Below are 12982 nucleotides of genomic sequence, written 5' to 3'. Positions count from 1 at the left end.
ACGTTGGCTAAACCAACATTTTCTTATCTGCAAAGAAAAAGCTTAAGCCTGCAAAACTGCACAAGCTTTATTAAATATGATGAGAATGTTATTTACAACACTCAACTGGAATGAATAACAAGCAAATATTCAAATAAATAAATAAATATTTAATAGGAAATTCACCACAAAAAAATGATTTTGTGAAAGATATTATTCACATGTTAACTGTGTTTTTATTGAAGAATGTTTTTAAGTGGCATTAAGATGCAACCTGTAAGCTAATGAGCCGATAAACCTTCACCTTGCTGCCCTGTGACCCCACACTCATTCATTTATGCACTTGCACTTACATATATTTGCGTGATATGAGTATTTCATGCACTCAGCCGCATTAAGTTCGTAATGCCGTGTGTAATTATTCTTTGTTTAAATATTTCACAAAGATGCACTTAAAATGTCAGCGCAAAAAGTGACGCGCTTTCACGCACACACACACACGCTCACACACAACCTTTGGCTCAAATGTGTTTTCGCCTTTTCTTTTCGCTGGCTCTTTCATTGCGATTTCCCACTCTTTCACCATTTTGCACATTTGCATTTTTATGAACATTTTGCTGCTTACCCTAAGCCCCCCTTCCCCACCGCAGCCCCCGCAGCCGCTTCGCTCTAACTGCCGTAATGCATGTCCTTTATATGCGCATACACTAAATATACATTATGTACATACGTGGGTCAGAGTGGGATGGCAGATGCAGAATGGTAAGAGTGAGTCGGCATTAAAGTGTATTAAATTACTTAAGCCGGCGAGCAACAACGAAGACATATGCTCGAATTTTAAAGCATAATTTCTCAAGCATAAATCTTTGTGGCTCTTCGCGAACAAACAAAAATTAGTTGCACTCGGCGACAGGCGAGGAATCAGGAAAAGTGCACGAGCACGGAGCAGTGTGGCCAGAGGCAGAGAAATAGCAGGCGGGAGCAACGGTAAATTATGCCCCGCAATATGTCAGCATGTTGCCACGAAGCGACCACGCGAGTGGGAACGGTACAGCAACGGGGAGTGAGAGAGCGGGACGGACAGATGGTGACTGCTGCACCCATTGCGTTTGTCACACTGCGGGGGTCAGAGATTTTCCCTTGTGGCGAAGGGATGGGGTGGGGTGTTGGGGCTCACTCCCCTGCTTAATCAGAAATTATTTGAAAATGTAAAGTCGACATGCACGCACAGCGAGTGCAACCGCAAGGATACCAGCCCAGCGCCACCCAAAAAACACGCCCCCGCTGGCAGCTGCAATTTGCACACGCCACGACCCCATGACCCACTTCGTTTCGAGCGAGAAGGAAAGAAATCTGCAACAAGGAGCCAAACAAAAGCCAGCTAGAAAACAAAAACCGCCGACAACGAATGCAAGAAAGAGCCCCAAAGACGCGCCCCCAACTTGCATAGACTAATGCAGACTTTGCACCATGCTGAGCGCGACAGAGAAGAAAGCCGCTGGAGGGGAAAGGGCAGCGGGCTACGAAGAAAGACTGCCGGAGTCGTGGCTCATTTGTTTGGCCGACTCACACACAAAAGTAAGACACAGGACAAGACAGGATATGCAGAGGGGTATGCCTGGAAATGCCCAGTTGTATGTTACCCTCTATTCTCATTCAATTCAAAATCATAGTTAACTCTACAAACGAATTAGGTAAATGCCAAGAAATATTGTAAATATATTTCTACTTTTTAGACCAGATATCAACAGGATTTCCTTACCATCCAATTCATTTTACATCTGAGGGTATCTCATTCGCATATTAGTTTGCCGTTGTGGGTGGCATGACAAAAGAAGAAGTCTTTATTTTCGTGGCATTCGCTGTGATCCATTTCCACCAGGACTTCATCTTGAACTAGTTGGCAAGTCTGAGCCCTGAGTCCGCACTGCCACTCCCACTTTTGCCCCCATAATAATAAGTCATGTTAACCGAAAACCGGGCGTTGTGTTTTTTTTTCTTGCTCCACCATCTTCATTTTCCCCCCTTTGTATTTTTTTCCAGCGCGTGGCATCAACAAAAAACTTTTCGCGCACAATCAGTTGCGTTTCAACGTGGCACTGCATCATTGTTGCAACTGGCAACTCCTGCTGTTGCTGCCGCCATTGTTGCCTTTACTTATAATTTACTTTTACTTGTGCGCTTTGGCTTTGTGCCGCTCGTGTGTCGTGTAAAATATTTGCACAACAAGCCAAGAAGTCGGAGGGAACTCGACAATGGCACGAGCATTAACCATAATATTTTTCTGTGGCAGGGAAACTCGGATCCCGGACATGCCCATATAGTCAAGGTTTCTGCAGCTGCCATTGTTAATCAGCAGCTGGTAAACAAAAGTTGCATTGAGTCCTTCATCAGAAAGGGAGTCGCGAATGCAGCGATTTTATGGGTAGAAATCTTATTTACTTGGTTGGTTGGATATTCTTTCTAAAAACGTAACTGTGTGCAGTTACAACGTGTAGTATTGGTGTTTCCGAAAATTTCTTTAATCACTTAAATTTTTAAAAACGTAGCTCATAACATCCCGGCAAATCATAGAAAATCAAGTAATTGAAGTAATAAATCATTTACTTAGCACACCAGAGCGTGAAACTGCAAAACGGCGACTGAAGTTGCGATTACAGATTTGGCATTTGTGGATATTTAACCACGCGAGCGACGTCTACGAGGGAATCACACGCCTCTGTAGCCAAGAACGTTTGCGTGGGAGTCGAATTGTGGAAGTTAAATCGGCGTCCTTGCGGCCGGACTCTTGCTTGATCACCTGATCGTTAATCTTCTCCGGAGCGGACCGACCATTGAACTTGGCACTCCACGTGCCGTCTTGGGCGAACACGGCTGGGCAACCGGCAGCCAATTTTCCAGGTTCCGACGGACTGATCGGGGGTTGCTCATCCGCAACCATATCCACATCCACATCCAGCTAGTCAGGACACGAAGCTAAAATAATTGATAACAGATTATGTTTTACAATCTAAGCAGGGAGAGATATAATACGAACATTTTAATGGCCACGTGCACACGTAGTGCACACCCGGATCCGGCTCCATCAACCCGGGCACCCCGGTTCCGAGTTACTCGCAAAACGTTTGCAAAACTTAATTATTTCGTTTTGACCTTTTTGTCTTCATGTGTGTGCGAGTGTGGATGTGGATATGGGGTTAGGGTTCGGGGGTCTGGGGGTCGGGAAGTGCGCAGAGATGGACAGTTAAAAAAGTTATTTATTTTATGGCCCAAAGTTACTTTGGCCTGTTTTATGGCTCCAAAGGCCGGAAGGGCGAGGAAACTCTAGGCGCCCAGTCTATTGCCAGTGCTGATGAGCTAAAAACATATAAGCAGGGTCTACAAAATAGCTATGTTTCTCAATTAATAAAATATTTCAAAAGTGTTAGCTGATATTTTATATTGTATGCTATGATTGCTCATATCTTTTGGCTTTATCATACCTCAAGCTCAGAAGTTAATTGGTAATGTAATAACTTATCTAACAACTCCCGTCATCACTACCTGCTTTTGCAATTAAAAACGAAACCAGATTTTCCAAGTGAATAATTTTCCCATCTTTATTTAGGGCTTTTTAGCTTGTTTTCTTCGGCCATCACTTGGTTCTTTCCTTAGCTTCATGTGGCCACGTGAATTCACTGGAGCGTGGATCATAAATCAAAAACGAAATGGATTTAAAACTGGAACAAACGTGGAGCAGAGCCCTTGGCCACTTTATTCATGGAACGATATCTGGGAAGCGCTCTTGGGTGCCGACTGATCCGCAGCGCCCTCAGTGTTTCGGATCATGGACTGATGTGGCGAATCCAATTGGGACTGCGATTGCGAATCGATCAAGCCGTTAGCATCTGATTCCTCCCTATTCTCCATCGACCGCAACACGGAGTCCTTGTAGAACGCGGTCTCATCGATCTTGCGCCGGTACAGTCCGGTCGGGTGCTCCGGATCGAAAACAATGTCCGGACGTATATCGCTATCGGTGACCAGGACCCGAGCACCGGGAATCGGCAGGAACTTGAACAGGCGCTTTCGCAACTTGGGCATGTAGGTGACCCTCTGGTGATCGGGCACCTGGGTCAGTCGACTGGGAATCACCTCGGGCAGCTCAATGGGGTAGTCCATCAGTCGCCTTTCCGGCGGAAGCTTCTGCTTGATGGCCTCCAGTTGGCGGGCGGTCAGCTGCATCGGTCGTTCGCCATCCTTCCACCGCTCCTGGCCACTATTGAAGGCGATCTTCTTGTTGTTCTTCAATTGCTTGCGGATCACCCGCTTGGCCGCACAGTTGTAGGTGATCTTGGGCACGTACGGAGGAACCGGATATTGCCGAATGGAAATGGGATGTCGCTGCGGCTGGCTCAGCATGTTAATGTACTTGGAATCGGCATACATGCTTATCGGCTTGCCCTGCTTTTTGGAAGAAGTGGGTTTCTTGGTGGGCTTTGGTCTATCTTTGCGTCCCATTAGGAAGACATGACGGTGGCCTTGGCCCTCGACGTGACGCCAATCCGGCTCACAGAGTCGTTTTCGACTGATCCTTTCAAATGGCTGGCGGCGAAACTTCAGGCGCTTCTGGTCATCAATCATCAGCTGTAGTCCCGGCACACTGGTCTTACCAGCCGGACAGGGACACACGTTCGGATAACTGGTGCAGTAGCGACCTGGAGCCGGCTCCATGCTTATGTGGCGTCGGATCAGGCGATTGGGCTTGGTGGGCACACAAGAGTGGCGCAGAAACAGGTGCGGATTAGGGCGTGGCGCCTTTGTGATGGGTACAGCATTTGCGGCCAGTTCAAAGATGTTGGTATGGGTGTCGCAGGGACCGGCATCCTTGGGATTACGCCAGCAGCCAGAGAGATTGGATATCATCGCGTGCGTGGTCGGTCGACGATCGCGGGCATCTGTATATATATTTTATACTGATATATATCTCTTACAAACATTAAGGTTTCATGGATTTTTATATTAAGTATCTTATTATCTGTTTCATCTACTTACTTGAAAGGAAGATGCCCTTCTGCAAGTTCGGGCGCTTGAAGAGCCTCTCGATTTCCGCCGGAAGTTCGTAAAAGTGATATGGCGGTGGTTTAATGGAGACGCGACTATGATTCGTGTGCGGCTTGGCGAATACGGAGCCCTTGGTGCCCTTCAGTCGGAGGTACGGTTCCGGGGGCACTCCGTAATGATTGGGGGGCAGTTGCCAGCCCCTCCATTTGGTCATAGTCCGATCGATGTGGAGCCGTCGACGTTCCGGATACGGATTCTTTGGCGTCTTGTCGAAACCCGTAATGTGGCGGTAGTGATCAAAGGTGGATTTGCTGAAGGCCTCTCGTCTGTTTTCTGGGAAAAAGAATTCACTCTCAGCCCATTTGGAAACTGTAAGAACACTTACCCTTCTGGCAGAACTCATTGTAATGCTGGCCGGCCAACTTGAATTGCTTCTCAACTCGCGGTAAATTTTCCCTTCTGATACGATTGCCTAAATGGAATGGTTATTAATGAATGATTCAATGGTAGTTAAATACATACGGGACACCATAAAGAGCGGCAGACTCATCCGTGTGGCCACAAAATTCTGCCGGTCCTCATTATTGATCTTCAGTGTGCTCTTCTCCATGTTTGCTGTACTACTTTATTTCTTAAATATATACATTAACTTTACAGGGTTTGTGTTTGTACAGAAATGTTTGCTGTTTGAATTAAGCCCGGTATACTAAGATTTATATAAATATTCCCAAACCAATTCATGATTCATGGCGGCAATGATTGGAAACAAATTAATGGCCAATAAAGGGTATCTAATAATTTAAGCAGAATAACAAATGGCCCTAGCCGAGCTGCTGTTTAAGTATTGTGTCGAATTCCAATGTATCGATAAATCGCAACACTCAGATTTAGATGGTAATCCATCCTAGTAGATATACACATATTTCCAAAGGTACAATTCTGACTACATGCCCAATATATCAATGTATGCGATTCGCTTGGAGTATACTTCACCAATGCTTTTACAACCGCTGTTCAATTTATTGTTTGTTTATCAATTTGCAGGGACAACCAAAGCCATCAATTCAGTCCAATTTAAATTGCAGACCATTCGACAACCGAATAATTTGGTTACGTTACCCAGATATCCGTACACACGCCCCTCCTCCCTGCCGAGAATATTTGTAAATATATCAGTACGCCCACCTCTGCTCACATATAGTGGCCACATAATTAGCGTAGCCAAGCGAACTGATTAACTTGCATTCAACGATTTTCAATTGAATTTCGCAGTTCGTTGATTTGTGCCAAAAAAAGAATGCCACCGTGAACAAAAAATTCGCAACAAAAAGCTGTGTATGGTATGAAAAGCGGCGACTGCCGTGCAATTTCAATCTCAATCGCGAGCGAAGGGGCGGGAAAATGTGGGCGTGCCTCCAGCCAGAGAAGCCCGAAGCGGAGCACTGGCTTTTTGCTGCATCGAAGAATGGGAAAATATGCAACCGGGCAAATGATGAATGTGAAATGTGCCATTAATTAATTTGATTAAATGCAGGCAATCAGTCGAGCGAGGGCAGCCCAAGGGGTTCCAATAAAATGAAGCGCGAATCCAGCGGTATGGGGAAAAGGGCCAGTTGAGAATTTCCCAATCTGAAAAGCCAACCAAAGGATGAGCACCCATTTAAAATGTTGCAGATTCAAGGGCAGCTCAAGTACCTCCATGAAATAATAATAATAAAGAAAGGACTAAGTTGACATTTTTTATGCGCCTTAAAAACGTTTAAAAATGATCGAAATTCACTTTAATACACCGGGATTTGAATAAAATGTGTAATCATTATGCTTTCTCGGCGTCTTCGTATGTCCTAATGACCTTTGGCTTAAGATCGTCCTTGCCGCCCTTTCCTTTGCCCTTTTTGGCCGCCTTCTTGGCCTTCTTCGCTTCCATTTTAGCCTTTTTAGCTGCCTGTTTTTCGCGCTTCGCCTTCTTGCGCAGCTCCACTGCAAGAATTTAACAAGAATTATGGTAAAATGTTTAATTTTTTGGCCAAATTCATCTTACCTTTGACGACTCGAGCGGTGGCCAGATTGACGGGCAGTGGTGCGCACTTGAAGCCCGCTGGTGGTGCCTTGGTCAGTCGAATGAATCTGTTGCCCGTGGCATAGAGCAATCCCAAGCAGGCCTGTGGACGGATGCGGGTTTTGGGCCACTTGGTGAAGTACAGATCCTTCAGCTTGATCTCCGTCTTCTTCACGCCCTCGATGTCGCGCCAATAGTACATTTCCCGCGAGGTGGTCTTATCGTGAATCTTCCAGCTGTGCGTGGGTGGATACTTTTGGTAGCTGTTCAAGCAGCTGGGCTTGTCCACATAGAACCAGACATCTGCATTCGGATAGAACTTCATGGCGGCCTCTGTACTAAGTTCACACGATTCAAAATTTAAAACCGAAATTTGGTCAGATTTTTTGATTTTATTTTTTCAAAGAGTACGTCTAAATGTTGAATTAAAAACGAAAATGCCAAATTTGATTTAAAATCACTGCTATGTTAGTCGAGGGTAACTTGAGCAAGTTGCATTCACAAAATGTATTCATACTTACGTTTTTTTTTTGTATTTTTCCTTCTGCTTCAGCTGCTTAAAATGTATTTTATTCCGCCTGCGAGAATTAAACTTAACTAAAAGTAGCTAACTAACTGGCTACTTACTCTCGGCCGTAAAAACTAAGCAGGCACTTGCTGCTAAAAGTTAAGCTCGTTAGGAGGAGGCAGTGAGTTGGTAGTGGAAAAGTGTCCTGACTTGTCACACCAAAGCGGCAAAGGTGATGTCGAAAAACTGTCAATTAAGTTTAATTATTTTATGCAGCAAGAGAGTGGAAAGGATCTCCAAACACACACACACACACTGGGGGCAGCTAATGTGCAAAAGGCGTCTTATGCAAACCCAGCGGAGTGGAGTGAAGTGAAGGCTAAGCAAAGTCAATTATCCAAGCAGCTTTGATGCAAGTAATTGGCATAATGAAATTTCCTCTCCAGGCCAACCGCAAAGAATAGAAGCCGCAGGAGCAGCCAGAGCATCCATAGCGGCTGGCTGAGGAGCAGGTTGGAGGAGCAGTGGCAGTAGCCAGTAACCAGTAGCCATAACCGTATTAGCATATCGCACAGTTCCCGGGGGTTAACTGACAAGCCGTGGCTTTTTTAAGTTCCTGTCCTGCGTATTGAGTAAATATTTAAGCAGTTCGCCAGCTGTCGCACAATATTAATAGCATGCATTCGGGCGCAACTTGGGTCCCAAACTCGACTTCAGTTCTTCTGGCCGTGGGGGAAAAGAAGAAAGGATAAGGACAAATAGTCGGAGAGCAGACCGTGGCCCCAAAGTGCAAATATGTTGCGGCCAAAGCCGCAAAAACGTTTAAATATTTTATAAGCCAAAGGCACTTGCCAGCCGCAGTTGCAAGTGAGCCAGTGCAGCAGCCAGAGGATAAGGAACAGCTAACTGCTGCAGTTACCAAATCGTCAACAACTAAGGCAGACAGCACAGATCCACACGTACATATATCTGTGTATAATATGCACATACCTACACATATATACATATATATCCCAGTCTAATGGGAATCGGTTCAAGTTGGCTGGTGAAAAGCGATGGGTATATTGGATGAGAATGCCAGCTTAGCACAGATCTATTTTGTTATGCTTAGCCGAAAGCTGCAGCTTGTGGAGCCACAAGTGCTGTCTGTATCTGCAGGGATTTGGCTAGTCTAGATTATAATAATAAATAAGGATTAAAATACATATAAAAGGTAAGTTCTATAGTCTAGAACTATCTATCAAAACGGCTGATCCTGTGTGGCTCCTAATGGAGAATAGTTTGTATCCAATCTACTGGATATCATTATGTCGACCCATTACTGTGCCATAATCTCTCTAAATACCCCGACTCCTTTAAGTTGATTCCGTTGCCATGTTGCCCAGCTCGTTTGGCATTCCCCTAATGCCATGAATTTTCGTCGGTTGCATTTCAGACCGACCCGCCCCCCTTTACACCAGTAAACCGGGGGACACTGCACATTGTCTTTGGTGGTTGCGGTGGTGATGACGGTGGCGATGGGTGGTGCCTGGGTGGTGCTAGCTGGTTGTATTGTTGCATTGTTACGGTTGCATATGAACGACAGCTTTCCACACTTTTTATCGCTCCACTCTGCCACTTATTATAGCATTTTTCTTCGCTTTCTTGGCTTTTGTGCGCAAATTTCCATGGGGAGGCTGAGCCGCAAAGTTTTCGAGCTGTGTTCAGCTGTTGAGCTGATTTCGCAGCGACACAATACACTTGTAAAGCATTCAGTAACTTAAAGCACAGTGCCACTCCACTGGCCACTGAGCCTCCTGCTCAGTCCCTGTGAAATTATCGTATTTCAATTGAATTTCTCACATGCGATTTGCATAATTGAATTTGGACTTGCAGTGCCGCCATCAGATGGTTTCGGATAATTTATGGGTACCAAAAAGCGAACGACAACGCCGGTTTGAGCCGCTCATTTCTGGATAATTATGCCGAAGAAGATGCGTCTGCTTTATTTTTATCGATGCGCATTAAAAGGCTTTTAAAATTTATTGATATTACCAACTCTATTAAATTATGCCACCACCTCGGTGTATGGATGGCTGGCTCTTTGTGCTGCCGCCGCTGCTGTTTTTGTTGCCTGGATGCCTGTTTTACAGCCTGACTGAGTGACGCCTGGCGATGGCAGCAAATTTTCCATGTCGCCAGTGGCAGTAGCAGCAAACAGCAGCAGCAGCAGCATCAAGGCTGCTGCGTCCGTTGACTGGCAGCAAAATTGGCAATTCCAAAGCAGCAGCGACGGCGCAGGCGACTTTCCCCAATGCCATCGCCCAGGGGAGGCGGATGGCTGGGCGTTTTCGGGTGGGGGCGTGGCCCAGGGACTGGGCTCAAACTCAATTTGTGTGAAAAATACTTTTAGTTACTGTGCATATTTTAAATGTTACACACAGCGGCAGCCACAAAAGCAGCAACAGCAGTAACAACGCATCAGCGAGATGTGAATTTTATTTTATATCTACATATATATGTATATATACTTATAAAAAAATGGGAAAAAAATTAAAAATTATATTTCACACAACGGGTAGCATGAGCTGTAAGCTGAATATGGGATAAATTAATGCATGAAGACTGGCAGCCATTGAAATCAGTTTATTATGCGCACACATACACAAGCACTGTGCCGGCATACGTGTCGTATGATTGATAAATTTGCACTTTGAAAGCACTCAAAATGTGTAAAAAGGAAGGTGAACCGATAGGAAGACATTAAGCCAACGAACTGTATAAACAATAGCTTAATATTTTTTGCTCTATAGCGCAAATTAAAAATATGAAAAAAATATTAAAAAAAAATAAATTTATAAAAATTATATAAACCATCTCCATTACTTTTAAACAGCGATTATATATAATAAAATATAAACGGTGTGTAAAATTTTTTTTTGGTTGAATATGTTCCATTAGCTGAGATTAAAAACTTTTTTTTATAAATTTTGATTTTACACATTTGCAAAAAGCAAACGGCTGAATTACCGCACTAATTCAAATTCATAGCATGTTTAGGAAATGCAAGTTGCTCTAATATAGACTATTAATTCGGTGACACGATTATATTATTATTTTTTTACAAAGCTACATTTGACCAAAAATAAAATGTAATAAATTATGTCTATCATACAGCCTATCTATCTATATCATAGTAATTCAATTATAATTCACTACGAATTCGTTAAGTAAAAAAATATTTAACAAATTTGATTGCAATATAAAACTCTGAATAAAAGTTACTAAACAACTATATCATTATTGTGCGAATATTATTTGGAGGTTGCAGTTGGCCACCTAGCAATTAGAATTCACCACGCATCCGGATATTGAAATAGTCACAAAGAAGCGGCAGAGGGAATCGCATTTTGGCCAACATCACACTTCATTAGCACAGGTTATCGCGCTGTCTGCCGTCCAAAATGTGCTTGGGTGTTTGTGTGTGGCACACCCCTCCTTGGGCTCCACGGGGAAATTTCGCATGCACATGGCGCAGACATTTGAAAAACGGCCAAAGCAATGGGAGATGGGCCATGCCGAGGAGTTCGGGAAAACCCCCGAAAACTGTGCAACTCCCAGGCACGAAAAAACTGCAAAGTTCGAAAACAGACGCAGACACGAGCGGCGAAGGATTTGTGCGATAGGAGTTGGGCGGTCCGAGTTTCTGGGGGCGTGGCAGCATGCCACTGAAGTGGCAGACACGTAACCCCTTTAGCTGGTGTCAAAGGCAACATACAAATTCGAAGCTCCAACAACAGCTAAAGCTGGCCAAAAAAAAAACGAATTTGCGAGTCGGGGGCACACTGGGTGCCATAAATTATGCAGCGCGCGGTATATGCTGCAATCTGATGCCCTTCTGGCCCCCCTTCGCTCCAACCCCAGCCTTACACTGCATTCAATTTGGACCGCTCCGCATCCCCAGACCCCCAGAAACCCCACCCCACCGTACAGCCAGCTCAATTGCCGTGTCGGAAGTAGCAATCCAAGCTTATCCATGGAATTTGGCATCCAACCAGCCGAACTGGCTGCTCAATCATCAATCCGCGTGCTAGCAGGCAAAAACGGCAACAAGAGTTGGCCCAAACTGGTGCAGCCAAACGGAAAAAGGTCACGGCAACTCGGACCGAACACAATCGAATTTGCGTCCTGATTTAGGCCACAGATCTGAAATTTCAAGCGTTCGATTCTTAATGAGTGAATTGCCGAAGGTGTGTGTTTTAGTCCCTTGAAGCATACATGGCTCGCTCTTTCAACTTTTAATATCACAGGTGCCCATAAAATAGGACTAAAAGGCACAAAAAGGACATAAAGGATTCACTTTTAAGATAATGAACTGATTTGCTTTTGAAGTAAGCTTCATTAAAAGATTAAATAAATCTACACACAGCCCATAAAGGAATTAATTTAAGTATATATTATAACTGAAATAAAACCGTATGTAAGTTATACCAAACACTATTTAATTTTGTCGAACAGATTTCTTTATAGTTCTGCACCAATTGTAAACTGAAAACAAAGAACATTGCAAACCCAACCACCCATGCAGCTTCTCTGCCTCCTAATTAGCGCCGGACCACTCAAGTTGAGTTGACAGAAATATGATTAAACTAATATCAATTATCCAAGGCGCAGAGACACTCGGGGGATCCGCCAATGGAGGCCAGATCAAGTGGTTAACTCCGCGCGGCGTCTGCGAGTGTCATCAATGCCAAATTGGCCATGGGTCAACGGTGGAGCTCGAGGGGATTGGGTATGCATAATGCAATATTTACATAAATTGATACAAGATTACACTTGCAAATGAGTAATAATGAAATACTTAGTTTTATGCATAGATATAATGTGAATTGGCACAGATATCACCTAATTTATAATTAATCATTCTCATAGATGCAATTAAATTCTAGTTCATCAAATATTTTTGTTAGCACTTAAAATATCTTAACCCCCTAAAATCTTTTATGAACTAAGCTGCTGACTGGTTTTTTACTTCCGTTTCCGCTTTGCATTGGTCCCTTTAGTGGACTTTATCCAACGTCTTCATTAGCTGGAATATTTGTCTCCTTTTCTTTCGCTCTCCCTCTGTCTCCGTCTCCCTCTTTTCGCTTGAGAGCGAGAGAGAGCAGCAAAGGAAACTAATAATTAACACTTTTTACTGCCAAGAGTCGATAATTGAATTACAGAGTGCAGTCAATGGCAGTTTTAACCCTGCAATTTCAACTCGCCTCCTTCGTGTTCTGCATCAGGAGGATCCTCTGCGCCTTCTTTAAGTTTTTAGCAGCTGCCAGAAAAATATTCGCAATCGCTTATACACTGAAAAACAACAAAAGCAAGAGCAAAGGCAAAGGCAAAGGCAAAAATTCAAATGCAGC

The 12982-nt window shown here is 44.1% G+C and overlaps 3 protein-coding genes across 3 annotated transcripts; all 3 read right to left on the bottom strand.

Moving 5' to 3' along the window:
* Positions 1-2677: 2677 nt before the first annotated feature.
* LOC117138603 lies at positions 2678-12961 on the bottom strand. Its single transcript, XM_033300811.1, has 2 exons — positions 12567-12961; positions 2678-2900 (listed from the first exon to the last, which is right to left on the bottom strand). Exons 1-2 carry the CDS (start codon positions 12617-12619, stop codon positions 2678-2680), a joined length of 276 nt encoding a protein of 91 aa, XP_033156702.1. The 5' UTR covers positions 12620-12961.
* On the bottom strand, positions 3692-5723 carry LOC117137526. The gene is made up of 4 exons (XM_033299014.1): positions 5545-5723; positions 5408-5494; positions 5014-5355; positions 3692-4916 (listed from the first exon to the last, which is right to left on the bottom strand). Exons 1-4 carry the CDS (start codon positions 5630-5632, stop codon positions 3733-3735), a joined length of 1701 nt encoding a protein of 566 aa, XP_033154905.1. The 5' UTR covers positions 5633-5723; the 3' UTR covers positions 3692-3732.
* LOC117137527 lies at positions 6749-7541 on the bottom strand. Its single transcript, XM_033299015.1, has 2 exons — positions 7064-7541; positions 6749-7002 (listed from the first exon to the last, which is right to left on the bottom strand). Exons 1-2 carry the CDS (start codon positions 7404-7406, stop codon positions 6839-6841), a joined length of 507 nt encoding a protein of 168 aa, XP_033154906.1. The 5' UTR covers positions 7407-7541; the 3' UTR covers positions 6749-6838.
* Positions 12962-12982: the final 21 nt, after the last annotated feature.

The sequence above is a fragment of the Drosophila mauritiana genome, chromosome 2R (assembly GCF_004382145.1).
Source record: "Drosophila mauritiana strain mau12 chromosome 2R, ASM438214v1, whole genome shotgun sequence".
Classification (NCBI taxonomy): domain Eukaryota; kingdom Metazoa; phylum Arthropoda; class Insecta; order Diptera; family Drosophilidae; genus Drosophila; species Drosophila mauritiana.
This window is presented reverse-complemented; position numbering and strand designations above follow the sequence as displayed.

Excerpts from the sequence above, each read along its gene's own strand:
- LOC117137526 (XM_033299014.1), bottom strand. The coding sequence starts at position 5,632 with ATGGAGAAGAGCACACTGAAGATCAATAATGAGGACCGGCAGAATTTT. Across the intron at positions 5,495-5,544 it reads GCCGCTCTTTATGGTGTCCC|GCAATCGTATCAGAAGGGAA; the intron begins GTATGTATTTAA and ends CATTCCATTTAG. Across the intron at positions 4,917-5,013 it reads GAAGGGCATCTTCCTTTCAA|ATGCCCGCGATCGTCGACCG; the intron begins GTAAGTAGATGA and ends ATATATATACAG.
- LOC117137527 (XM_033299015.1), bottom strand. The coding sequence starts at position 7,406 with ATGAAGTTCTATCCGAATGCAGATGTCTGGTTCTATGTGGACAAGCCC. Across the intron at positions 7,003-7,063 it reads CACCGCTCGAGTCGTCAAAG|TGGAGCTGCGCAAGAAGGCG; the intron begins GTAAGATGAATT and ends AAATTCTTGCAG.
- LOC117138603 (XM_033300811.1), bottom strand. The coding sequence starts at position 12,619 with ATGCAAAGCGGAAACGGAAGTAAAAAACCAGTCAGCAGCTTAGTTCAT. Across the intron at positions 2,901-12,566 it reads AGCAGCTTAGTTCATAAAAG|CCCGATCAGTCCGTCGGAAC; the intron begins ATTTTAGGGGGT and ends GGATGAGCAACC.